At 47.5% G+C, this 24851-nt stretch overlaps 12 protein-coding genes and 1 non-coding gene across 13 annotated transcripts in view; 6 read left to right on the top strand and 7 right to left on the bottom strand.

The window, feature by feature from the left end:
• The window catches only part of CNI02470 (conserved hypothetical protein), a 3330-nt gene extending 557 nt beyond the window's left edge, over positions 1–2773 (top strand). Inside the window, exons 3-9 of the mRNA XM_572872.2 lie at positions 4–73; positions 126–694; positions 742–1617; positions 1674–1823; positions 1871–2200; positions 2253–2319; positions 2372–2773. Of these exons, the coding sequence (XP_572872.1) occupies positions 4–73; positions 126–694; positions 742–1617; positions 1674–1823; positions 1871–2200; positions 2253–2319; positions 2372–2481 (2172 nt within the window). The 3' untranslated portion in view covers positions 2482–2773. The remainder of the gene's footprint in view (positions 1–3; positions 74–125; positions 695–741; positions 1618–1673; positions 1824–1870; positions 2201–2252; positions 2320–2371) is intronic.
• On the bottom strand, positions 2344–5103 carry CNI02460 (t-complex protein 1, zeta subunit (tcp-1-zeta), putative). Its single transcript, XM_572859.2, has 9 exons — positions 4989–5103; positions 4890–4932; positions 4780–4838; positions 4687–4722; positions 4445–4630; positions 3779–4392; positions 3157–3720; positions 3043–3102; positions 2344–2988 (listed from the first exon to the last, which is right to left on the bottom strand). The coding sequence occupies exons 1-9, from the start codon at positions 5058–5060 to the stop codon at positions 2964–2966; spliced, it is 1659 nt and encodes a 552-aa protein (XP_572859.1). The 5' UTR covers positions 5061–5103; the 3' UTR covers positions 2344–2963.
• A 163-nt stretch (positions 5104–5266) lies between these two features.
• Positions 5267–7170, top strand: CNI02450 (hypothetical protein). The gene is made up of 4 exons (XM_024657834.1): positions 5267–5480; positions 5525–6401; positions 6453–7018; positions 7076–7170. Exons 1-3 carry the CDS (start codon positions 5290–5292, stop codon positions 6768–6770), a joined length of 1386 nt encoding a protein of 461 aa, XP_024513566.1. The 5' UTR covers positions 5267–5289; the 3' UTR covers positions 6771–7018; positions 7076–7170.
• On the bottom strand, positions 6803–7903 carry CNI02440 (conserved hypothetical protein). Its single transcript, XM_024657833.1, has 6 exons — positions 7740–7903; positions 7523–7560; positions 7409–7472; positions 7287–7361; positions 6993–7237; positions 6803–6923 (listed from the first exon to the last, which is right to left on the bottom strand). Exons 1-6 carry the CDS (start codon positions 7759–7761, stop codon positions 6897–6899), a joined length of 471 nt encoding a protein of 156 aa, XP_024513487.1. The 5' UTR covers positions 7762–7903; the 3' UTR covers positions 6803–6896.
• Positions 7904–8023: 120 nt separating this feature from the next.
• On the bottom strand, positions 8024–8132 carry CNI02430. Its single transcript has one exon. It is a non-coding gene; the product is annotated as a tRNA-Leu (tRNA).
• A 192-nt stretch (positions 8133–8324) lies between these two features.
• Positions 8325–10115, bottom strand: CNI02420 (uricase (Urate oxidase), putative). Its single transcript, XM_572701.2, has 9 exons — positions 9890–10115; positions 9763–9837; positions 9635–9706; positions 9550–9567; positions 9349–9485; positions 9161–9296; positions 9044–9106; positions 8715–8991; positions 8325–8659 (listed from the first exon to the last, which is right to left on the bottom strand). The coding sequence occupies exons 1-9, from the start codon at positions 9924–9926 to the stop codon at positions 8539–8541; spliced, it is 936 nt and encodes a 311-aa protein (XP_572701.1). The 5' UTR covers positions 9927–10115; the 3' UTR covers positions 8325–8538.
• A 261-nt stretch (positions 10116–10376) lies between these two features.
• Positions 10377–12152, top strand: CNI02410 (Short chain 3-hydroxyacyl-CoA dehydrogenase, putative). The gene is made up of 12 exons (XM_024657832.1): positions 10377–10649; positions 10702–10736; positions 10793–10909; positions 10958–11056; positions 11107–11190; positions 11243–11277; positions 11327–11479; positions 11535–11615; positions 11686–11693; positions 11750–11780; positions 11837–11982; positions 12032–12152. The coding sequence occupies exons 1-12, from the start codon at positions 10467–10469 to the stop codon at positions 12047–12049; spliced, it is 990 nt and encodes a 329-aa protein (XP_024513534.1). The 5' UTR covers positions 10377–10466; the 3' UTR covers positions 12050–12152.
• CNI02400 (hypothetical protein) lies at positions 12040–13094 on the bottom strand. The gene has a single exon (XM_572702.2). The coding sequence runs from the start codon at positions 13058–13060 to the stop codon at positions 12179–12181; it is 882 nt and encodes a 293-aa protein (XP_572702.2). The 5' UTR covers positions 13061–13094; the 3' UTR covers positions 12040–12178.
• A 233-nt stretch (positions 13095–13327) lies between these two features.
• Positions 13328–15779, bottom strand: CNI02390 (hypothetical protein). The gene is made up of 5 exons (XM_572703.2): positions 15531–15779; positions 14750–15484; positions 14632–14695; positions 14019–14587; positions 13328–13969 (listed from the first exon to the last, which is right to left on the bottom strand). The coding sequence occupies exons 1-5, from the start codon at positions 15726–15728 to the stop codon at positions 13904–13906; spliced, it is 1632 nt and encodes a 543-aa protein (XP_572703.1). The 5' UTR covers positions 15729–15779; the 3' UTR covers positions 13328–13903.
• A 197-nt stretch (positions 15780–15976) lies between these two features.
• On the top strand, positions 15977–17892 carry CNI02380 (expressed protein). The gene is made up of 6 exons (XM_572704.1): positions 15977–16301; positions 16353–16586; positions 16638–16868; positions 16915–17051; positions 17111–17279; positions 17336–17892. Exons 1-6 carry the CDS (start codon positions 16008–16010, stop codon positions 17825–17827), a joined length of 1557 nt encoding a protein of 518 aa, XP_572704.1. The 5' UTR covers positions 15977–16007; the 3' UTR covers positions 17828–17892.
• Positions 17893–18332: 440 nt separating this feature from the next.
• On the top strand, positions 18333–20056 carry CNI02370 (mannose-6-phosphate isomerase). The gene is made up of 4 exons (XM_572705.1): positions 18333–18609; positions 18659–18905; positions 18962–19462; positions 19517–20056. The coding sequence occupies exons 1-4, from the start codon at positions 18469–18471 to the stop codon at positions 19930–19932; spliced, it is 1305 nt and encodes a 434-aa protein (XP_572705.1). The 5' UTR covers positions 18333–18468; the 3' UTR covers positions 19933–20056.
• Positions 20057–20505: 449 nt separating this feature from the next.
• On the top strand, positions 20506–22131 carry CNI02360 (NADPH dehydrogenase 2, putative; the record flags this gene model as incomplete). The annotated part of the gene is made up of 7 exons (XM_572706.1): positions 20532–20694; positions 20755–20823; positions 20881–20977; positions 21034–21274; positions 21336–21771; positions 21830–21926; positions 21985–22127. The coding sequence occupies 7 exons, from the start codon at positions 20532–20534 to the stop codon at positions 22061–22063; spliced, it is 1182 nt and encodes a 393-aa protein (XP_572706.1). The 3' UTR covers positions 22064–22127.
• A 512-nt stretch (positions 22132–22643) lies between these two features.
• On the bottom strand, positions 22644–24654 carry CNI02350 (hypothetical protein). Its single transcript, XM_572857.2, has 6 exons — positions 24331–24654; positions 23836–24272; positions 23743–23783; positions 23270–23697; positions 22945–23211; positions 22644–22883 (listed from the first exon to the last, which is right to left on the bottom strand). The coding sequence occupies exons 1-6, from the start codon at positions 24623–24625 to the stop codon at positions 22714–22716; spliced, it is 1638 nt and encodes a 545-aa protein (XP_572857.1). The 5' UTR covers positions 24626–24654; the 3' UTR covers positions 22644–22713.
• Between the last annotated feature and the right edge of the window lie 197 nt (positions 24655–24851).

Genomic DNA, 24851 nt, shown 5'->3' with positions numbered 1-24851 from the left:
CAGATTGTTGCTGCTGTTAGGGATCTAGCTGGAGCCGAAAATCTTCAACTAAAAGAAGAGGAGGTTTTAGAACGTAAGTGGTGTTGAGACCGTCCATTTTCTACATTTGCTAATTAAGTCGATAGCTTTACTGGATCCATCAACTCCTGTACCGGAGCTGGAAAAGGCGCTGCGAAGTAGATTGCCCACTACTAGGCAATTAGTGACTCGTTTTGTTGACCTTGTGGCCCATAATGCTACCAGACCGGCCTCTGAAGCAGATTTACAAGCTCGCTGCTTGAAGTTGGAAGCCGAGGCTAGTGCTCTCCGTTCCAATTCGAAATTACTGGAATCTGAGATCTCGGCTCTTAAAGGTTCTCGCGACGAAGCGCAACGGGACCTGCAAAGGATTCGAAAGGCGCTGGATCGAGAAAGGATGGAGCACGGCAAGGCTCAAGAAGAATGGAAAGAGGAACGAACAAGAGGAGGCCAAGCGACCCCCAATTTACGGGCAAATGGATCAGGCCACTCGACTCCCAATGGCAAGGTCGAAGCCGACAAGAAGTTTTACAGTGGTGCTGGTCCGTCGATGGCGGGCGTGCTGCAAGATACTTCAGAATTAGAACAGTTAGCAGCATCAAGGCTGAAGCAACTGGAACAGCTTCGCTTTGAGCAGACGCAACTCCAGCAGGAGGTCGATAGATTAAAGATTTTAGTATGTCTTTTTGTTATATGCGAGGCTATAAATTAATCTAGATTTAGGCAAATCATCCTTCTGAAGCTGCCCTTCGAGAATCCCCATTCTTCCAAGTCTATCTTCATCAACTCTCCACCTCCATAAACCGCGCTGAATCTCTTCAGACCCGTTTTACAGCCACTGAGAGCAAGCTGGATCAACTTCGTGATTCCAATGGTGAATTTCGTGAAGCGGTTCTTGCTGAAGCGCGAGGGCAGACAGAGACTTTACGGGCTCAAATGGCTAAAAAGGACTCTGATATTGCCAGGCTACGTGGCCAGCGTGACGAATTGAACAGCGAAATCATGGAAAGACGAGCCAAGGAAGTCGAGAAATGCAAGTACACAGAACAAATAGAGAACCTGGCGAACTCTAGACAAGAGCGAATCAGCTTTCTCACTTCTGAAGTTCGACGCTTGAAAGGCAAGCTTGCGGCTGCGCATAGTTCAGATGGTTATCTCTCGTTCCTCAAAGAATCTGGTATTGATGGTGACTATGTTAAAGATCTCGAGGCAAAGGTTGTTACTTCCCAAGATCAGATAAATGCCCTTACTTCTCAACTCGAACGTGTCTCTTCAGATACTGCTGCCGCGAAAAGCGAAACGGAGGTCCGGACTGAGCTTGAATCTGCCAAGCGTTTACTTGCTCGTTATGAAAGGATCTTGGGACCTAACCCAGAAGCTGCAGAGGATGTGAGATACTTGTCCCAGCAGCTGGAGAAGAAGGAGAAGGAAAGGGCCTCGCTAGAAATGAAGTTGGAGGAGGCCGAGGCGGCAACCAATGCGTTGTATTCAGAGGTTGAGGGGTTGTCAAAATTGTGGGAAGCTTTGGATCAGACGGTGAAGAGCAAGGTGCTTGAATTGAGGGATGGGGAGCAGAAGATCACGCGGTTAGCCACTGAGGTATGCCTCAGTCGCTCCTGTATAGTTTCTTTATGCTAACCACCCCGGATCATCAGAAAGCGAAAGCTGATAATAAATACTTTGCGGCAATGCGTGCGAAAGAAGCAGTCGATATGGAAGCGAAAGCAGCGCAACGTAGTGTAGAAAAGCAGTTGCGGTTGCTGGAGCGAGCACAGGAGGTTGAAACGAGTCTGCGGTCTCAGATTGTATGTGGATTCATCAAACCACGACGTTTTACTCACATGTGCCTCAGACTGCTAATGAGAAAGGTTTAACCGCTCTTAAAAATAACGCCCTGGATTTGCAAAACCAACTCGCCACTGTTGTCGCTGAGAAAACTCAACTTGAACTTCGACTCCAACAATCCCAGAACGCTCTCGTAGAGGCACAACAAATCATGCATCAACGCGTCGCTGAAGCAATCGCGGAGAAGGAAGCGAGAGCAAAGTTGCAAGACGAGGCGGATGGCCAAATGAAGATAATAAAGAAACTGAAAGAGAGGCAGGACGCGGTAGCAGCGGCCTCGCAGACTGGGATGTCAGATCACGAATGGGCGATAACGCAAGAACGAGACAAGTTGCTGGTGAGATTTTTTTTGTATTTGAAAATTCAATCTCCATATTGACTTGTCTCAGAAATTGCTCAAATGCTCTTGTTGCGAACAAAACTTCAAGCAACAGGTTATTGTCAAATGCATGCACAGTAAGTTGCTCAATTTGTCCAATGCGGGAGATATCCTAACATTGGAGTCAAGCTTTCTGCAAACAATGTCTTGAGCAGCGCATCGCCTCTCGTCAACGGAAATGCCCGGCCTGTGGATTGGCCTTCGCGAAGGAAGATATACAAACACTGTATTGGCAATAATCTGGCTACGCCGGTTTCAGACTTCGTCGCTTTGACAACGCTGAACCGTTGCGCCATGCTGTCGCCTCAATGCTCGGTTTCCTTGGTTACACAGAGCCTACCTACCTGAGGGGCAGTTGCATCTTGTGTGTCAATGTCGCGCTAGAAGATGCTTATCGAGCAAAGCAATGAAGAGAGTGCACCGTTCATGTCAAAAAGGATTGTTTTTGTTTGTACAATTACGGGTTTTGAGGCCCCCCTTGTAGCAGTATAGGTGTGAGCAGAGCATGCATAGATGCCATCATGAGTCAAGATAAATGATTTAATTGTTAAGGACATGATATAATGGGCCGAAGAGGTCGCCTTTGGACTTACGAGGTGGACCAACTTGAATCACAAGAAGACAGTTTTAAGACTGTATTATTATCGACGTACAGGGAATGTGATTAATGCATGTACACACGCTAGCCGCCGCCTCCTATATACCTCATATTTCTTCTCGTCTAAGGACCAGGGCCCTCTTTGAGCCTACATACGAATGGTCAGTGAGAGTGGAATGTAACGAAGAACAATGCAACCCACGATGATCTTCCTGCCCTAAGCACTTCGTCGACATTCAACAAGTTCACAGCAATAGTCGCCCTAAGACCGAAGATTAGACTGACTCTCAACTTTAACTATATGCAGACTACTCACGCTCCGTGCAACATTTGCCTCTTCACTCTGTAGTTATCCCATACACCTTCGACAACAGGGTCCATTGGCTCTCCACTCTTCAAATCCAAACCCACGACACCATCCTCACCGGCCTCCTCCAACTCTTGTTGCAAACCCACGATGGCATCCTGCACGTCGTATCCTCCGTTCGCGGCAAGAGTCTTAGGGATTACAAGCATAGCCTCAGCGAAAGCCTGGACACCCAGCTTGGCTCGGCCCTTGGCGAGAGTCTTTAAGGAAGAATTGAGATGCGCTGAGCAGGCGAGCTCGAACGCACCCGCACCTGGAATAACAGAGTTGTCTTCGATGGCATTCTTGATGGAACGGAAACCGTCTCGAAGAGCATCTTGAATCTGAGTCATGGTATGCGCGTTGGGACCTTTAATGAGCATGGTGACGGACTTTGGTTCCTTCACATCCTCCACAAAAGTATACTTTTCTTCACCTAGAGTGTGCTCGTAGACAAGACCGGCCCAACCAAGGACATCTGGGGTCAAATCCTCGACGGAATTTTGAGCGACACCGCCACATGCAAATTGTAATCTTAAGCGTTGTTAGCATGACAGGCTGACAGGCATTCGAGCTTGATGCTTGTACTTACCGCTCCATGTTCCTTCTCTTCGCACGCCTTAAAGCGAGAATACCGTTCTTAGCGAGGACATCCAAGCTCATCGGATCGATACCCTTTTGGTTGATCACAACGAAATTCTTGGGTTTCTCATTTGATCCAACAACCACGTCACACACAGCGTTCTTGAGCTCAACAATTTTCTTAAGCTTAGAGTCAACGAATCGTCTTTCAGACTCAACGAGCTTTTCCCTTTGCTCCGCTGAGGAATAGAAGAAGCCTGAGTTGACCTCGGTCTTCTCGTACTCAAGGGAAACATTGAGCGTCAAGATGTAGGCGTTCTCCACCCGCTTGGGCATGTCGGGATGTCTAGCACCATGGTCCATAACCAATCCCCTAATCAACTGGGTGTCTGTGTCGGTCTTGTGTTGCATCTTCATCACTTCAATCATATGCAGGTCAATGGGTTCTCGATAAGCTCCAGGTTCGGTGACTTCAGGAGGCTGGATGGCAAGGACAGCATCGACAACATCCGCGGAGAGTTTTTGAGCGAGTTTGGCGTGGAGCTTCGTAGCAAGGGAGGTGTGGGCAACAGAAATGAGGTTGGCACGGTCGAGTTTAGGGGTTTGCTTGAAAGTGTCAAGGAACTAGACTCCCGCACATTAGCCGACAGTCACACTGACTACAGACCGCACTCACGTTCAACGCTTCCTTCTTAGCAATGTCGAAACCATCTCCAATCACTCGTGGGTGAACACCTTCCTGGATGTATCTGTCCGCCTGCTTCAAAAGTTCTCCGACGAGAAGAACAACCGACGTTGTGCCATCGCCGCATTGCTCATCCTGCGCCACAGCGGTTCGAGCAATCATAGCGGCAGTGGGGTTCTAGAAAAGATAGATTCAGCTGAGACTCATTATTGGTAATAGCATACTATACCTACCTGGATCTGCATCTCAGACAGAAGGACTTTACCGTCCTGAAGGCTGAATCAGCTATCCTGCCATGCCGTGCCAAAAGTTCGGGCGCGATTTACCTTGGTCATCTTAATTTGTCCAGAGCCGTCCACCAACATTTTGATCGTTCCTCTAGGACCTATTCGAAAAGTTAAGCACTTTCATTTTCTGACAACCTTATAGAACGCACCGAGATTGGACTTGACGACATTCGCAAGACCAACGGCGCCGGCCTAGAAATTTCTGTCAGTTCTTACTCGTAAAAATACTCGCTGTTTTAATGGCTCACAGTGTTGACCTGGAGAGCCTGCGTCCTCCTCAAACTCTCAGCTTTTGGGTTTATGAGTTCTATGCTGGACATGGTAGCGGATTTGCGGGAATAGGATGTTATATGTTACAGAGGCTTTGGAATACGACGGAACACCACGGTGGAGAACAACGCGTCCAACGCATCTTTTTTCTCGAATTAGTTTACCACTTTTCTCCCGCTAGATCGGGACACCCACACAGTTGGTGGAGGCTGCTCTCTTGACAGACACTTTATGGTATATACTGTAACATTACCACCTCTTTCCGCCCAGCTCAGCGTCATGTCCCTCAACTCGGTCGTCAATAGGCTCGTGAGAGCAGCTGCAGGTATCTCACAGGACATATCAGATGTAGAACTCGACGCACATGTCGCACAACTGCTTGCCGAAGAGGCCAAAGCCAAGGAGTTGAAATGGAGTGAACTCGGCTTGACCGGCCTTTTGGGAAACTCCATGGCCGCCGGCAGAGATTCGTGAGTATCTGTTACTATGATCATACTGTATCTAATCGCAGCAGTCCGGACCCCTCGTTGCCGAAACCAAACAAGCGATTCCTCGCTTCCGTAATTCGAACAGTGGACGGCCACAACAATGCCCTTTTGCGATCTCAGGCCGAAGCTGCAAAACAGGCGAGGAATGAGAGGATGCCAGGTCCTTCAAGGGTAAACACAATTGGATCCAGCAGGCGGACTACTGGCGGTGCTGCTAATCGTCTATTCGGAGGAGCAGTGAAGGACATGGCAAGGAACGACTCTGCAAGAACAAGGGGTAGAGAACGAGAACATAGAGGGGATGAAAGGACAGTAAAAAGGCAAGACGAAGAGAGAAGGGAGGGCAAAGTAAGGTCTTCTCGATATAACGATGATCTTCGTGGCGAAAAACGCCACAGGAAGAATAACGACAGGAGACCTATGAATGTGGATAAGGACAGTCCGGACAATACTCGCGAAAGTCGGAGCGACGATTATGATCGTTTTGATAGACGGCATGAACGTCGACGGGACCGTTCTCATGAACGACAAGGCTATGGATCTGATGAAGACCAGTCTCCAGGCAAGTTTTGGCGAGGAGACGCCGATGATGATAACGAACGGAATCGGGAAAGGCGAAGGAGAAGACATGGTCGAGACTCATGCTCACCTTCCCCACCTAAGCGGCGACATTCGTCGATCAAGTTATCGCCAGCGCCAAAACCTCCACGAGAACCGATTCCGCCGGCCCCGCCCCAAGATTTATTTGGTTCCCCCTCACCGCCACCCATATCCAAGATGGACAAGTACTTTGAGTCCTCTTACGACCCGAGATTAGATTTACCTGCAGTTCCTGCGCAAGGATTGGTGGCTGAAGTAGGATGGGATAACATGTTGGCAATACTCAAGGAACGCGGCAAGAAGGTATGTTGCCATTTGTATTTCTACATATCGTCCCACTAAAACTCGCTTCAGAAACAACGAAACTCCCCGAGTTTGTTAGACGATGAATCTGCTCCACCACCTGGTATCCTACCACGGAAGAGGGCATATTCACCCGATACGCTTGCTCGCAAAGCTGAGAGGAAAGAACGCAAGGCAGGCAGGGAGGAAAGAAGGAAGCGGCGGGGTGATAGTGACAGCGAAGATGAGAAAGATAGGGTCAAACGAAGGGAACGAAGGAAGGATAAAGAAAAAGAGAAGGCTAATGGCGAACAGCAGGGTGGAGGACTGCTCGGCGGATATGAGTACACCAAAAAGGGCAGCGTGAGAGAGTGGGATATGGGGAAATAATTAATCGTAAGGTGACAGGAGACTGTACTGTGTATAACCGTTGTCATCAGTCATTCGCATAAATAACAGTATGTTAAATCTGTACGACGTTTTCTCTACATATTGATCGTAATTACCTGTCTCTCGTTACCATCCAACCATATTCTTCACCATCTAGAGAGATTATGGCGCCCAGTCAGCGACATTTGTATCCTATCTGTATCCTATCGATTTGACACTTACTGTTCGAGCGTAAGGGATGTAAGAAAGTGAGTACCACAAATATGCTAGGTACTGGATGATGACAAAGATGATACACAAAATAGTCGGCAACACGAATGCACTGACAAACGTCATGATGATTGAAGCAAGCATGAGGACCGTTGCAACTATTCTGACAGGCTTAAACATCTTCTCAAGTTGAGTCTTGAAGCCAATAAGGAAACCGGTGCCGATGAGAGAGATGATACCGCCAACGGCGAAAAGGGCTAAGGCCTGTTATTAGTTTCTACCAGCAAGGATATGGATGGTGCGTACTGGCAAAAGCCCCAGTTGCTCCCAAAAAGAGCAAAATAGCACCCAATAAACTGATGGCCAGTCCTCCAACGAAACCTGAAACAACAATCAGCCGGAACTCACACTCCTGGGAAATCATTTACAAGCTGCGAAACCACCCAGTCGTTGAGTACGGGTCAAGCCGAGAGCAGAGAATGCTGACTCGTTCTAGGAAGAGGGTTACTTGAAGTTGTAAACGAGACAAGTGAATTACTTACTCCCCCAAAGATGGCATCATCTGTCTGGGCTTCCAAGTCTGACGATCAGTTCCCGAGGCAACAATTGAATCCCCGGGTCATAGGTTCAGTACGACGGTTCCATCAGATCGTATGGGTTGAAAATAGACGGGAAAAGATAGTGGCAACCGTAGCTGTCAGCCTTTTGAAGCTAGAAAAACAAACCGGTGGAGTGGAGGATAAGAAGCCAAGTACTCACTATACCATTTTCGAGAGGACATGCTTCCAGAGATTTGATTCGCCTGCTGCCAAGTAGAAAGGTTGACGCTGTATCACAGAAGAAAGAATACTGATTTCAGTTTAAGTAAATAAAACGAGAGATATGAGAATGACAATGCGACACGCAGATCCCCACAAACGTACGACGATGATACGTACAAACTAATTAAGAGTCTGCGTCCGCCGTCGCGTTGTTTTTGACCGCGACTCTTGGCCGAAAACTCTACATCCGCCATCAACTGATGGCCCAAAAATGCAAAAAAATGAACAGAGTGAGATTCGAACTCACGCGCTTACGCAACGGATTTCAACCCTAATTAGGGAAAGTGTTTTCCACTTGAGACCGTCCCCTTAACCGCTCGGGCATCTGTCCTAATACAACTGGGAAATCGTGAGATTTTTATGTACTTTACTTATTTACTTATTTTATTAAAGGCCAAGTTTATGATGGTATACACCGCGGCCTCTTCGTCGCCAATGCCCAAGTCGATTATTTGATCGAGACATCTGGCAGTTTAGTAAACCATCTTTTACTCTTATCCACTGAGCCTGTATTTTGTTTCGGAGCTACTCATCGGCATGGCACGTTGATCGACTGTCTTATCATTCTGGAAAGATATATTTTTGATGATATAATCTATCTATACCCATTGGAATTGTCTATTTCAAACAATACGAACACAGCTATGGACTCATAAACCCGGCTATATGCCAGCAAATCCCAAAAACAACAGTTCAACTCTACATTTGCACATCTATACGATACAGGACCTTATTTCTTATTTCCTGGTGACAGTGGCCGTGATGTAACCGCTGGGATCGGCAGCAGGGTAGAAGACCTCAGCACCACCTTCGTAACCCAATTTATTGTCCAAGCCAAAAGCACTAAGGTTGACAGGTCTATTGCAAATGTCAGCGCCAACTGATTTGAACTTGATAATATGAAAGCACTTACATGTAGTGCTTGTTGGGTAACTGCATAGAAGCGTCCTTGACGGCAGGGCATGAAGCCAAAATCTTCTGGAGAGTGAGGTAAAGAGTAGCTTGAACACTAGCGCTTTCGTCGGTAGCAAAAGTGTCGAGGACATCCTTGAGGATAAGCTCCTTCATCTTAGGGAAATCGAGTTCCTTGGCAATAGACCCAAGGTTGTCGATGGTGAGAGGGGTATTAGGAGGAAGGGAAATAGAGCATTGGAGAGAGACGGATGTAGAGAAAATACGGTCTGCAACATCTGCAGAATTATTAGCCTTGTGTATTATATTCACAGCCCTGCAGTCACTTACCAGCAAGAGTGGTATTCTCATCTCGGTGGAAGTTTTCGAAAGCTGATCCGCTCGTCTTTAAAACTAAGCCATTACACGTTAATTACACGTGCTGAAGTCATGCTTCTCGTTACTCACCAAGAAGATCCTTGATACCAATTTTCACGTTCGCGGTGGCAGCGTCGGGGCCGGCAGTGCCATCCACAACGCATTCAACAATCGCCTTTTCGTCACCGTCTCGTATGAAGGACCACTTGTGAGGCTTGCCGTCGACCTGAATTTTGTCAGTATCGATTCAGAAACCTAATCACTTGGACTCTACTTACAGAGATGCGGCTCCACTTAAGGCCAATTATGTCCACAAAACACTTATGGATGTGCTTGTATTTGGTGACAAAGTGCAAACCAAGATGGAGGGCAAAGACAGGGGCATCAAGGACGTAAGGGGAGGTTTTGGCAAAGACTGTCAGATCCTGTCAGCACAAGGTGTTGGGGGAAGACCTGTGGGGTAAACAAGAATTATGTACTGTTGCAAGTGTTCTTCACTATAAACGACAGTTATAAGTCAGCTTCTCGTCACCGCAACTTCGCGCTGCGTGCTTTGTGACTTACCAGTGTCGGTAGCAACGACGCAGGAGTTGTCGGCCTCTGTGTAAGAGGTCTCAATCTCGCCTTCAAGGAGGACTACCATAACCTCAGTTCGCGTTTCATTCGTGAATTCCGCACGACATGTAACTCACCTCGGAGGGTGTACTCAACGATATGGTGTTGCTCACCATCACGGACGACTCGTGCGACCTTTACAAGGTCCTTACCTATGAAATGGAATTAGCAGACCCTACTGGCCCCATCGGAGTCTTTATCTACCGTATCGAGCAGCGGAGAGGTAACCAGGATGGGACATTGCTGATGGGTGTTATCGTTTTAAGTGCGTGCTAGGTTTGGATGGAGTTTAGTCGTATGAGCTGAAATGAGATGTAATTGGCAATGGAAGTGGTATTTGAGCTACAGGAGATCCCCTATATATATGTGCTGTGGGAGATGAAGCGAGGAATGAGAGCAGAGTAAACGATTACGATTATTTAGCGTTCCCTGCTCTTTCGTTTGAAGTTCGTTTGTAGGCGTGGAGACAAGTGCGACCTTATCGGATCACCTGGGCACCGATCCGATCGGCAAACAGGCAAATGCTTTTAATGCGGTGATTACGGATAACGGACGTCGGGCATCTCCGCCCAAGATAAACAAGCATTTCCCACGGTGCGTAGCCACCATGAATTACGTATTAAATACCGGCCCAGTTGTTAAGCGGAAGAGCGGCACTCTCGCGAGGTAAATGGCCTCGTCACTGGCGGAGGGATATGAAGAGCTTCGAAAGCTGCATACTCGCTGTCTGCCTTCTAAGGAAAATATTTCTTTGACTCATTCCATAAAGTTTCATACAAATATGATCACACCTGTGCTCCGAAGTGCAATGTCTTCTCAGCGCGCAGCTACCTACAGACTCTCAACCGTCCAGCGGCATCTCTCCACCACTTCAGCTACTCGCAAAGTTGAGGAGCTCACGGTCTTTGGTGCCGGGCTTATGGGTGCTGGAATTGCCCAAGTTGGAGCCCAGAATGGTCTTAAAGTGGGTATTCGAGCCTGCTTCAGAGCTATTCGTGGTTGACCTGTGGTTGTAGGTGGTACTTGCAGATGTAACGGACAAGGCCCTTGAGTGGGTTCACCCTTGCAAATGTTGGTAGAATTAACTGATGACCCAGCTATATTAAGAAATGGTATCAATATTATCTCTAAATCCCTGGCAAGAGTGGCCAAGAAGAAATCCCCAGACGATATAGAAGGCTTTACCAACAATGTCTTAAAGAATATCTCTACTACAACCGACTCGTGAGTACATGGTCTCGAATTGATAAACTGACGAATTGCTCTACAAAGGTCTCAAGCTGTTGAGAACGCTGACCTGGTAGTTGAGGCTATTATAGAATCTATCAAAGTCAAGAGGGACCTCTTTGGCTTCTTGGACGGAAAGGCCAAGTGAGTGGCTGATTCGATTACGAGTCTGTTCATAAGACTAACGAATGTAGATCTGACTGTATCTTTGCTACCAACACTTCTTCATTGTCTGTAACAGAAATCGCGGAAGCGTGTAGCCCAGAGCGTCAAGCCAAGTCAGTGGAAGGCTCCTGAGACTTTATTGTTTGTTTGCTGATCAGATTTCAGGTTCGCTGGATTGCATTTCTTTAATCCCGTCCCTGGTAAGTCTTATGGGCTCACAATAATGAGTAGCATTAATAGCTTGATCAGCTATGAAGCTCGTTGAAATCATTCGAACACCCCAGACCTCGCAGGAGACATATGAAACTCTTCGAGAAGTGACCCTTCAGATGGGCAAGTCACCAGTCACGTGCAATGATACTCCAGGCTTCATCGTGAATCGTCTTCTCGTTCCTTACCTTTGTATGTCAACATATTCAACCTGTACTTGCCCGAGAGCTAATGAAATAATTTGTAGTGGAGGCCATTCGAATGATTGAGCGAGGTGATGCTACTGCGGAGGATATCGACACCGCTATGGAACTGGGTGCTGGATACCGTGAGTTTAACAAGTCAATTTGGACGCTGTCCATGAACTACTACTGTAGCTAACGAATGATTGGCCATAGCCATGGGAGTGAGCGTATCGTCTTATATTGTACCTTACCTTGACACTAATTGGTTTCTTTCAAGCCATTCAAGTTGCTCGACTTTGTCGGACTCGGTAAGTCTTCAAACTCTTCTGTCCATTCTTAGGCTAATGATGAACATGCTTCATAGATACCACCTCGTATATTGCCGAAGGATGGCGAGAGAAGGCGGCGTCTGGTGCGATCTCCAAGGAGTTGGTTTCGCCCATTCCTCTTTTGGACAAGCTTGTCAAGGAGGGCAAGCTGGGCAGGAAGAGTGGTCATGGATTTTACAAAGTAAGGTTTGACAGGTAAGATTCGACCTCTCAGCTAATGATCATGACAGTATGAGGGTAAGAAGTAAAACACAAATTGTTGCGAATACGCTTCGAAAATCGAATGTATCGAATGTCTACATGAGTAATATATACTGTACAACTAAGCTAAAAACTACAACTTGAGAAATGACATGGCTTCCCAACATCCTTTCAAATCATCCCAGACCCCACATCCCCGCTCCTTTCGCAGACTCATTCCTTTCCTTATTCTCTGCTAACAGCTTAGACAACCCCGATTTCTTAGTCTTTGTTTTCTTCTTCGCCACATCGGTGGTTGCAGAGGTCGACCCAGCATAATTCTTCATTGGTAATGGCGGTGGATGAGTCGGGAGATTGGGTGGTGAAGAAGGTATGTGTGAGAAAGCAGGGTGAGATAGGAGCGTCTGGGGCGGTTGAGCTTCACGCTCAATCTTGCCCGCGGCTTCGACCTCTGCTTTGAGAGCTAAGGACTTGGCTTCTTCTTCCGCTTTTGCTTCGGCGACTTGTTTCCTTGTCTTTCTAGATGAGGGAAATGCTGCCAGGGTTTTCTTGTCTGGCTTTGGTCTGGTATATACAGCCCCGCAAGTCGTGCACTCGGCAGGCTGCCGTCTTTTTTGCACCGCTCCCGCAATCTCTAGCTTTCTTGCCATCTTCTTCTCCTCTTTTTCGTTTTCTGTCAGGTTGGATAATTCTCTGACACGTTTGCGAGCTCTTTCTCTGATGGCTTTTGTTTTCTCCTCCTTTTCTTTATCCTTGTTTTGTCCTCGTCCGCCCCTTTGAGCCCCTCCCATCCCTTTTCTCAGCCCACCACAGTGATTGCACCATCCTCCTAAAGTTAACTTGCTCCTAGTACCGCTTGATGATGACGATGATGATGATGTCTCGGAAACCGATTGCCCGTCAGCAGGGATGGAGTACAAAAGACGAAGACGAGCGAGGTGGAGGGCGGCATGAGGAGGAGAGATTGGTTGTAAAAGATTAGGGAGTGAAAGGATATGGTTGATAGTGGGTTCGAAGGTCATTGTAGATGTCGGTGCTGGAGATGAGGATAGGGACATAATGTTCTGTGTTTGAAAGGGATAAAAAAAATGCGACATAAGAATTATTTTCATGGTTGGCGTGGGATGCGACTGGAGGATCTGGGTGGCAAGTGACACCGTGGGAACACATCTCCTCTAGTCACCAGGAACGAATCGGTTGAAGCAGCAGGGAACGAACGCGGAACGAAAAGGATGATGGAGGAGTTGTGTGCGTGCTCGGAGTGGTGGCCGCTCACTGCATGTGTTCGTGGTTGTCTTAATTTTTCTTCAGTTTTCAACAGTTCGTTCGCCCTTGCTTCATGCATGCCAGCCCAAATTCACAACATCCAGTATAGTGTCTCAAGGGTTTATAACTGCCATCGCTCTTCTCGAGACATCCGATCTGTCCACATCATACTACTCCGTCCGCAGCATCTGCTTTAATTTGGCGTAAGCATATGTAGCTGACCGCCACATGTCCCTTATATAATACGAGTAATAGTAAATAACACGAGTAGTAATGCGGTTTGCAGATGAAATAAGCAATTCAGTGAAATTGCCGGGAACTGAGGCGCCGTGAAACAATTACCGCTCGTTGGCGTCTTGAATTGAATTGGTATCTCTTTGGTTGCGACAGTGGACAGCTTTTGCCCTGCAAGCAGGAAATGTTCACTGCTCCGGATCAGCAGGTTGCCGAGTGCCCACCTCATTCGCTCCCAAATTTTCCATCAGAGAAGACAATTATTGATGTACAGGGTGTTAGTTCTACCTATTTAATTGATATGGCAACCTCCCCCACCGTATAGAAGATGCAGAGTCAAGGTGTCCATGACTATCTTCAAGCAGATGTTTTTTATTGAGTCTACTAATATACAATAATGATTATTGTACAGTAGCGACTCCTTGATCGAGTTTGAGGACCTTTCCTCTACCCTTTTTCCATGGAACCTAAATCATTATCAACACCCATTCCAGTTGTGAGTCAAAAAACACGAACCTCGTCTTCATAATGGCTCACCACGATAACAGCCATACCCTTACCCTCATCTTCCCACTCTTTCTCCAATAAGCCCTTACATCGTTCCCAGATTACTTCGTCCATGCCCTGACTAGGTTCGTCAAGGATAAGAAGCTTTGGTTTCCGTACAATGGCACGGAGGAAAAGAAGGAGACCTTGCTGAGGGGGAGTGAAGTGAGCAAAGTTTCGGTTGGCAATTTCTTGGACAGTCACATCCGGTGCGGGCTTCCCAGAAAGAGAAGACGGTTTCAAAAGGTCTTTAAATTGTCCCAAAAGATATTTAACTCGTTCCTTTTGCTCCGAGGTAAGATTTCTCCTAGAGAAAATGCCTTCAAAACCACTGCCGACAGCCTCCAAAGCACTCAGCCCCATCCCTCTTGGGAAAGAGGCGAAGATTTCCGGAGAGGTGTGTCCAATCAAAGTCCGAAGAGTAGGGCTAGGGATGGAGCGACGAGGCTTGGAGAAGAGAAGGAGGGATGAAGCAGGCAAGGAGTATGAGCGTGGATGGTGTCCTAAAATGAGCGAGAGGAGTGTCGTCTTACCGGAGCCTGGCAGAAATGGTTAGTCGTGGCCCATGGTTGAATAAGCTCACCGTTGGCCCCAATGAGATGCCATTTCTCTCCGGGCTTGACGGTCCATTTGATATCCTTGAGAACCTGATGTTCAGGTTAGCAAAATCTCGTACATCAAATGAAACCATCAACGCTCACTTGTCTGGTGCCCTCTCCATATGATACAGACACTCCATCAAGTTTGATGACGGGTTCTCCAGGAACTTCATCACTCTTCTCAGCCACCTGCTCGACCTTCGCCTGATTCCGGACCTGCTCTTCTGCATGCTTCTGCTCATATTCATCCCGTTTGCCAATCCATACTTCTCCATTTCTGACCTCGGCCACATCCGTGATCCACGTTGGCATCTCTTCACCACCCTTACCTCTAAGGATGAGGACAATCTTGATAGTTTCACTTGCATTGAGCTCTCCCAAAAGGTTGGAGACTTCCTTTCGACTGGGAACATCCAAACCTGCCATAGGATCCTCCAACAGCAACAAAACAGGTCTTGTCAACAGGGCACTTGCGATTCTACCCCGTCTAGTCTGACCAGATGAGAATGAAACAGTAGGGAGATCGAGCAAGTGCCCTATCCTCATGAGCTTTGCAACCCTCTCAATATCCTCATCACTCGGTCTCGGGTGAAGGTTCTGCAAGTTTTCCCTGTAAGACAGCCTGTCTTCTTCAAGGAGAGCTCCATAGCGAGCAGTAAAATCTGTAAATTCACCTGTCGTTGGTGGGCGTGCAAATGCCAGGTGACGGATAGGTTTCGAGGGTGCTTCAGTAGTAGAAGACCAGGAGTCTGTGGAAGAGGAGATGAGCGAGGTTATATAAGGGAACGGGCCTGGAGGCGGGGAAAAAGGTTGGATTCGATGTCTGCTCAACAGCGTCTATGTCTGTTTTAGCATGTATTAGAGACAGAGCATAAGAACTCACCTCCACAGCAACCTTGCGACCGTCAGCATCTCCTACGATTGCCCATCCTTCAGGTTTTGCTGATTCTCTGTTGATAGTCCATCCTTGAACCGGAAATCTAAGTAAAGCCGATGAAGGAGGAGCTGAAGTAGGTGCACCGAAACGATGTACGACAGCTTTTGGGGGTAGCCTTACGAGAGGTAGAGATGAGGGGGGCATGGACGCTGGAGATTGGATGAATTAATGGGTGTTCTATGCTTGTTGTTATTGACTAGAAGACCATTTTAAGCACTCGTCGACTCGAAGTAGTATCGATAGCTGCGGTCTCCCAGCCCATCTCCAAGTCCCCCGAGACCCTTCATGGAGCCCCACCATCCGCGTCTGATGAATCAGTGATTTGATTTTCGCCACCAAAAAAAACAACACACGCAACTTAACTATTGGTCTCACCGTCCACTCTACATCCCCTCCGCGTTTCATCTCCGTCAGAACAGCACCATGAATGACCAGACTCTCCCTCCCTTTCTTAGGGTCAATCCTTCACCAGTACCTCCCCCTTCCCATGCCCGTTTACAAGCTCTCTACGCATCAACATCCGCACAGCGAACGGCCAATCCCACCGGTTACGCCGCCAACGCGCAATGGTGGGCAGGTGTGCTTGAAGAGACACTTAGGACTGGCTGGCTGAACGGTGAAGGGGGGGATAGATTAGTGCTCAAAGTTGACAACGGGGTTCTGGGGAGACTGGAAGATGAGAAAGGATCTAGACCCAGAGGACTAGGTGGTGTAGTCGTAAGTCCAGCTTGTATGCCATTGTGTGCGTCGCTCATGTATGCCATCCAGGAAACGCTTGCAACGACCACTCCACCAACATTACATGCTCTAACTCATTTCATGACGTCTGCGACTCCCCTCCATGTTCCGGCATCACTTACATCTCGCTTCGTTGGACGACCGCTGTGGTGGGCATTTTCCCAGTTGAACCCGTTTGGTGGCAGTGAAAAGGTGGTGAAAGAAGAAGCGCTCTGGGCCAAGTACGGACAAGGCAAGGAATATGTCCATATGCCACTTCTTGAAGTAAGTATTTTATCCACTTCAACGAAATACCGACTCATACATGGTTCGCAGCAATCGGCAGCGGCTTTCACCGCTCACATGCTCAAGAGCCCAATCTTGTCATACACCTCCTCCCTTTACGATTTGGATACTTTCTTGGCCGAGTATGGAGAAGCGTGCTTCCCCACCGGACCTACTGCGAAGGAGCTTCCGAAAGGAAAGCATGGGCTAAGCAAGCGGGATGCTGAAGTTTTAGTCAAATGGTTGTCAAGAGACTGTCAGTTGGTCGTTACGGATGGATCGGTAGGTTGAGTTTATTTGGTTAGATGCGGCGCTGATTGCTCGTTAGGTTATCAAGGTCCTCGACGCCGATCAGATAGCAGAAAACCATCCTATCTCTGAAGCAGACCGTGGTGCGGTTTCTGTTCTTAATGCATTGCGCAGAGTCGAGAAGCAGATTGTAGGCATTGAGGAGCAGATTTCCCAGTGAGCTCCTTACCTCAATATCACATATTCAGTTGGATCGCTGATCTTCTTCCTTTTAGATCCCATGAAAAAGCCAAGAAATACCTCGCGTCTAAGCAAAAAAATATTGCATTGTCTTATCTGAGATCCAAAAAACATCTTGAAGACCTCTTGGCTAAACGCGTGGCATCCTCTGAACAACTTCGTGCTGTAATTCGTAGCATTGACCAGGCCAAGGGTGATGTCGAGGTGAGTCTTCTTACATATATGTATAACGCGTTATCTTATCTGATGGCTTGTTTTAGATCATGGCGGCATACGAGACTTCTACTTCTACTCTTACTCAAGTCCTTGCTCATCCCTTGTTGTCTCCCGAGCGAATTGCTGCAACCACCGATGCCCTCGCAGAAGCTATGGCTGACCAAGAAGAGATTGATCAGGCTGTCAGGATCGGCGGGGAAGTCGCTATGGGTGGCAAGCGAGTGGAAATTGATGAAGACGAGCTGGCAAAGGAGCTCGAGGCGTTGGTGGAAGAGGAGAAGGAGGCAGAGCAGGAGAAGACAGAAAAGAAGACTCCTGTCGAGGCCGAGAAAAAGCCCGATATGACGACAGAGCTTCCCAGAACTCCGCTTAGCGCTCCAGCTTCTGGGAAGGAGGAGAAGGAAGAAGGACCAGTTGCAGACGAGGAACGTCTTTGGCAACAGAGATACGAGGAGGCTCAAGCGCGAAAGCAAGCCGAGAAGGAACGATTTGAGACTGAGCGTTTGAGGAAAGAGGAGAAAATCGTCGCGGAGTAGGCCTATTACCGTATAATAATACACATCGTTTAGCGTTTCCTATGATAGATCTCCGCGTGTTGTACAATACAATGCATGTTCGTTTGATGCTGCTTGATAATGGTGGGTGAAAGATGTCTGATGGTTATCCAGAAGGCAGTAAGCGTAATGTAGCCAGACAGACAAACCGCAGGCAGCAGAGGCAGGATTAGCCCCACGATCCCAGTACTCAGTAGATTTTTTTGGTTCTCGATTTGGTCTGTGCATGCATATTTCCTGCTGTTCCGAACGAACGCAAAGAACAAAGATTAAAAGGATCAACGAAAGTCAAGGAACGGTGGCACACGATAAGCGCGTATTGTTCCGGGGTTTCCATGATGTGCTCCGTGATCTGCGGTAGGGGCGGCAAAGCCCGCTTACCGCTAATCGGCTCCCTGAAAGTATGACGATCTGATCAAGGGCGACTCTGCGGAAACCGAACTTCGTTGGGAATTTGACGCGTTATTAGTTTTAGCGTTCTAGCCACGGTATATCCACAACCAGGCAGCAGCAGCAGTGCAGGCAGAGCAGATCAAATCCCCAAAGAACGTGTCTTTTGTCACACCATTTTATATTCACATCCATTCTCATTCGCCTCCACAGCTGTCTATATCCCATTCGCAATGTCTCCTTCCGTGTTCAAAATATCACCAGGTATCAATTCATACGACTGGGGCAAGAAAGGCTCAGCGTCCCTAGCCGCACAGCTTGCTACTACCTCAATCCCAGACTTTTCCATCGATGAGGACAAGGCCTATGCTGAAGTACGCGTTTTTTTAAAAAGTTTGCCGACTATGCACTAACGCGAATCAGTTATGGATGGGTACTCACCCCAACAATCCATCCAGGTTATCGGACAACACCTTACTCTCTGAACACCTGAAATCTCATCCAGAGCTTATCGGCTCCTCCGTGTCTTCCAAGTTTGAGGACTGCAAGGACGGCTCTTTACCCTTCCTCTTCAAGGTCCTGAGTATAGGTACTGCTCTCAGTATACAGGCTCACCCTGATAAGCCGCTTGCGAAGAAGCTTTTTGACGAGAAACCTGATGTCTACAAAGGTGTGTCATTCCCTTCTACTCGATGTTGGACGCCAAGCTCATTGATGGCGCTATAGACCCTAACCACAAGCCCGAGATGGCCATTGCCCTTACTCCTTTCCTTGCCTTCCTTAATTTCCTTCCCCTTTCTGTGCTCCTCTTGCACCTTTTGACCGTCCCCGAACTGCAAGAGTTTGTCGACTCTTCTCTTACCGAATCCCTAGCCTCATCTCTCGGCCTACCTACATCTCAACCACCCGATACGTCCCTTTTCAAGCCCACAGAATCCCCAGCCACTGCTGAGCAGAAAGACATTCTCAAGCAAATTTTTGCCGCTCTTATGTCAGCAGATAAGAAACTTGTTGAAGAAGCTATCTCCAAACTTATCAAGAGATATCAAGCGAAGCGAGATATAAAGGAGAACGAGAAGAGTCTTGTGGACTTAGCTTTGAGGCTTAATGATCAGTACCCGGGGGATGTTGGTGTCCTATGTGTGTTCCTGTTGAACGTCGTGGAGCTCAAGAGAGGCGAAGCTGCTTTCCTTGGGGCCAATGAGCCTCACGCCTACATTGAGGGTGGTGAGTAATTTCATGCTTTCATGGGAAAGCTGATCGATATCTGACGGAAACCAGATATCATTGAATGTATGGCCACATCGGACAATGTCGTTCGCGCTGGTCTTACCCCCAAGCTCCGAGACGTTGACACCCTTGTCTCCATGCTCACATACGAAGCTGCTCCAGGCAACAAGCAACTACTCCAACCCACCCCATTTCAAAAAGGTGATGATACTACCAAACTCTACGATCCCCCTATCGCTGAATTCTCTGTTTTGCGTACTGAGCTTTCTAAAGGAATGAAGACTTCTCACCGGCCTGTGGAAGGTCCTAGCTTGTGTGTTATCACTGAAGGGGAAGGTGTTGTCAGAAATGGAAATGATCGATCAGAGTTTGTCAGGGGTGATGTTATCTTTGTGGGAGCTGGCAAAGAAGTGGAATGGGAGGCGATTAAGGGATTAGAGATGTTTAGGGCCTATGTTGAGGCTTAAAAAAGCCTTTATGGAACGCCGGTACCGACAAAGGCAGTTGTTTGAACATCTATAGAATTATTAAGGTATAGGCCGCGTATAGCAATCACGTATGTATCATGATGCATGTCTCTCATTGAACCTTCCGGGTAATCCTACAAGCCAATATGTCGCAACTACAAGCTGATGGTAAGCACACTGACTATTCATTGCTGTCGCTGTCGTTGGACACTTTTTTTCAACAACCAAAGGCAGCTTTAAATTTCTGATACTTATACCTTTTGGGAAGGGGCGCCTAGAATTTGAGGGGAGCAGACGATGATAAGCGAACTGCACCGCGCATGATGATGAACCCAGCGTGCTGACGTAGCGCTTCTCGCTTATAGCCCAACAAGCCAAGCATGGTTCGTTTCTTTTTTTTTCGGTTTATAAAGGAGACCTCCACCTCCACGCACCTCCACTTTATGGATTACTAATCTTCTTCTTTCTGAGCTATCACGGCCGCAGTGTTATAATCGTGATGCCAACTTATAAATATGGGCTAGCCACCGTTCAGCCCACATCCTGTATAGAAACCTAAAGAAAAAAAACTACTATCTCTGTCTGCTACGCCAAACGTCATGACAGTCATTCAATCCCCCAAGCTCTTCACCCCCATCCAGGTCGGCGAATATGAACTTAAGCACCGAATTGTCATGGCGCCTCTCACTCGATTGAGGGCTGAGACCAAGACAGCGATCCCTTCCGAATGGGCTGAAACCTATTATAGTCAACGAGCTTCTGGTGAGTCTCGACACTGGTAGTTGTTATAGGTTATAGGACGATTACTGACTATATGGGCAGATGGCGGCTTGATCGTCTCTGAAGGTACTTTCATTGCTGAGGAGTTGAGGGGTTACGAGAACGTTCCTGGTAAGCATTTTTCATATACGTAATAATCCTGCGACTGAATCCGTACGATCATACAAGGTATTTACACCCCAGAGCAGATCGCTGTCTGGAAGAAGATCACCTCTGGTGTGCACTCTAAGGGCGGTAGGATCTTCTGTCAACTTTGGGTCCTTGGGTTGGTTCTCCTCAAGTCAAGTAAGCCAGATGTAGATGATTGACTGGATTATATAGCCGTGTCGCCGACCCCAACGTTATCCCTGTCATCTACTCTGTTGGCACTATCCGTGATGACAGTCCCTCTTACATCGCTGCTCCCGAACCCGAAGGCCAGAGGAAGCCCTTAACTCCGGTTACCGAGGCCGACATGGACCGATTCATTGGTCATTACATCCAAGCTTCCAAGAACGCTATTGAGGCCGGCTTTGACGGCGTTGAGATCCACGGTGCGAATGGTTACTTCATCGATCAGTTCGTACGTTTAGTTACTACTGCTACAATTAAGCCTTGTAAAATACTAATGGGCCTCTCTTCAGCTTCAAACCAACTCCAACGACCGTACCGACCAATACGGTGGCTCCCTCGAGAACCGAATGCGATTCCCCCTTCGTGTTCTTAACGCCGTCTGCGACGCCATTGGTCCCAAGCGCGTCGGTATCCGAATGTCTCCCTTCTCCGAATTCCAAAGCATGCGTATGGAGGACCCTCTCGCCACTTTTGTCCCCTGGGCTCAGGCAATCGTTGAGGCTCAGCCTGAGCTTGCCTTCATTCACGCGGTCGAGGGTAGGGGTATCTTGACCCCCGAGAACGAGTGGTACATCCAGGACAATCTGAACCCCATCAGGGAAGTCATTCTCAACAAGGGGAAGAGTGTCAGGTTTATCCCTGCTGGCGGATACATGCCCGATACTGCTTTTGAGCATGCCGAGAAATATCCTGAAGATCTTATCGCTTTCGGACGATACTTCATCTGTAAGTCCTTCCGTTGCACATACGCACTAATGAGGTAAATGACTAATGACAAATGTAGCCAACCCCGATTTGCCTAACCGCGTACGAAACGGCTGGCCTCTTCACAAGTATGACCGTACCACCTTTTACTCTCAGTCGTCTGTAGGCTACAATGAGTAAGTCTGTTTGTTTACTAGGAGCACTGAATCAGAAACTAATTCATCTACCTAACAGCTACAAGGACTACAAGCCGGAGACTGAGGCTCTTGCTCAGGATGAGGCCGCCCCCAAAGAGGGCACCACTAAGGCTTAACTAGAAGAAAACAAGATAGATGACTATAGACACCTAGATATGTTGAATGTAAAATGTATCATTGCTTATTCAAGCTGACCCCCTTGTATCATACAAATCATTCTTGCGCTCGCCGTCTGCAGTTACCAATTAATGTTCCTTGCACGGTTGCATTTCACAATTCCTGCAGCTGTCTGAATTCCCATGAGTAAATTTCGTAGATGGAACGGAAGGCGGAGAAAGGACGAAGGAAGAGTAGTGTTCTTTAATAGACGAAGGCCGAAGGGCAGGCGGAGGCGGAGGTGGAATTAAGAGTGCCTTTCAAGCCTCATAATTAGTTTAATCCTTTGTCCGTCATGCCATGGGGAACATCCACATTGGTCACAATGACTCTCTTTTGTGGTCTCACTCATCTAACACGTTTCGGTCACTAGCTTGGAAAATTACAAACTTGAAACACAAAGCTCTTCTTGTTCAAGACAAATTGGTCCCTAAACACAGTAGATTCAAGCTATAAACTTACATGAGAATATCTCCAGAATCAAAGATTATATTGGAAAGAACAGCAGTGCCAAACAGTAGCAAACTCTGTAATGTTTTATCGCGCACATCATACATATCGTACATATCATACATATATTGCAATATAACAGGATCATGAATTGCCAATCTTATTTCTGCTGACGGGCTTCTTCCACAAGCACATATGGCTTCTGTCTCTCCCTTTCGTTCCATCGCAACTTCCGTGAGAGCGAAGAAGCCCAGTCTGGGAAGGATTTGTCGGCATATAATATAATTGGGAACGGGTATTTCGAAGCTGTAACTTTAATATGATCTCCCTCTGTGACACATCCAACTGATGTCAGCGCCACCTCTCGTTTAGCTATCATGTGAGAACCCACGCTTCAACTCCAGGCGACTCCTTCCGTCAAAGCTGGTCCAAGCCGTGGTCCTCGAGTCGAAGGGCACACAAACCCGAATATCGATACTATCCTCCAAGACGACAGGTCTGAAGGAAAGCGTGTGAGGGCAGATTGGAGTTATGAGGATGTTAGATGTTTGAGGGGAAGTGAGTGATCCACCGGCTGATAAGGAGTAGGCCGTAGAACCAGTGGGTGTTGAAACCGTGAGCCCGTCTGCTTGTACAGTTGTCAAGTGATAGTCGTCACCTGAAAATGCACATTAGTGAAGAAATGGGAGGCTTCGAAAGCTAATGAAATGGCTTACCAAATAGCTCCAAGGAGCTCATGGATGAATTAGGACCTCTATCCACTACTAGCTCATTGAGGACTTCAAACTGTTCTTCGGGCTTCGTTGAATGACGCATGATTACATCTTCTTCACTCCCAGCATCCGACAAATGCGAGTCCATTTCTTCATCTTCCAAACTCTCCCAGCCACTCTTATGAACCCTTTTCTTAAGGGCAGTGGCACTGCCGTCCTTGATGATTCGACGCTTTTTGGCCTTGGGGCCATCGATATCGCCAGGAGTGCTCGTGCGATATACTGTACAGCAAAAGCGCATGCGAAGGCTGACTCGTATTCCATCACGAATAACCTTGTCGATTATCTCTTTGTAGTCCTTGAAATCAAATTTGGTCAAGAAGCCGAGGGAGCCAAGGGCAAAGGGAAGGACAGGAGGAACAATTCGTTGACTTCAGAGAGTTAATATTGATTGGTTTAATATTTTTATGACTCACAAAAGCCAAGAGGTATATAACACTGTTCCATCACCTCCGAGCTGACAAATACAGACTCAGCACCCTTAACTTACGTTGTATATTATAACCTACTGTTATGACAAGGTCAAATAAGTGAGGAGAGTTGGAACAAAGCTTGTATGTCCAGTACCTCAGTTGCCCCTCACCAACTGGGGTCGACGACCCAGAGGTGACTGGCCCCTCGTCTGTCGAAGACTCGTTTGGAGTGTTCATGGACGAGAGAGAGGACGAGGAGCGATTGCTAATCATTGGCTCAAAGAGTTCTGGATGGTCTCGCTGCAAGCCGGGGACATCGAACGCCTTCGAAGCCTCAAACTCAGAGTCTACATAGACCACCATGCCTCTCCCAAGTGATGCTGTACCATAACGATTGTTGGTTCCTCTGGGTATCGAAGGGCTCTTTTGCATGAGATGGAGAGTAAGCTCCCTTGTAAGAGAGACAAGTTGATTGTCGTTCACTTTAGTGACGATCAAAACATGCTGTATTCGAGAGCGCACAATCCTTCTGCCTAATATATAGTTAGGTTCAGCGGCAAAAAATCAGTTTGCTGATATTACAAAACTCACCAAGTTCCTTATTCATCTCTCTTACGCTTTGGGCAGTCTCTGCCAGCTGCTTGGTCAAACTTTCATCCTCTTCGTCTTCATCTTCATAATACGGAGTCTGGTTTTCAGGAGTTTTTTCTGACTGAGATTCATTTGAAAGTAAGGCAGCTAGGCATCTCTTTTTGAACAGAGAGTGGACGAAACACTGTGAGATTTTGTCGGGGTGTGGGGATGAAGTGGTGGGCGCAACCGAAGAAGCTTGCTCTCGCATGGGGCGGAAAGATTCAGAGGCCTTATCAGAGCTGATGGGAGACATGTTGATGGTTTAGGGGTATTTGGGTAATTCAGATGTAATGGAAAAGTGTTCTCGTTTTGACGTGTAGCGCAAGTATTGTCGGGAGCGAGGTGGAGAGTGGTTTTGTTACAATGACATCATCTGTGCCTGACATAGGACTCCATAAAAACAATTTATTTAATTTTAAAGGGAAGAATACGCGTTCTCCTGTTCCTGGCCTGTCAATGAAGTGCTCGGACCGCTCTTG

The sequence above is a fragment of the Cryptococcus neoformans genome, assembly GCF_000091045.1.
Source record: "Cryptococcus neoformans var. neoformans JEC21 chromosome 9 sequence".
Lineage (NCBI taxonomy): Eukaryota > Fungi > Basidiomycota > Tremellomycetes > Tremellales > Cryptococcaceae > Cryptococcus > Cryptococcus deneoformans.
The sequence above is the reverse complement of the archived record's forward strand: the minus strand, read 5'-3'. Positions and strand labels throughout refer to the sequence as shown.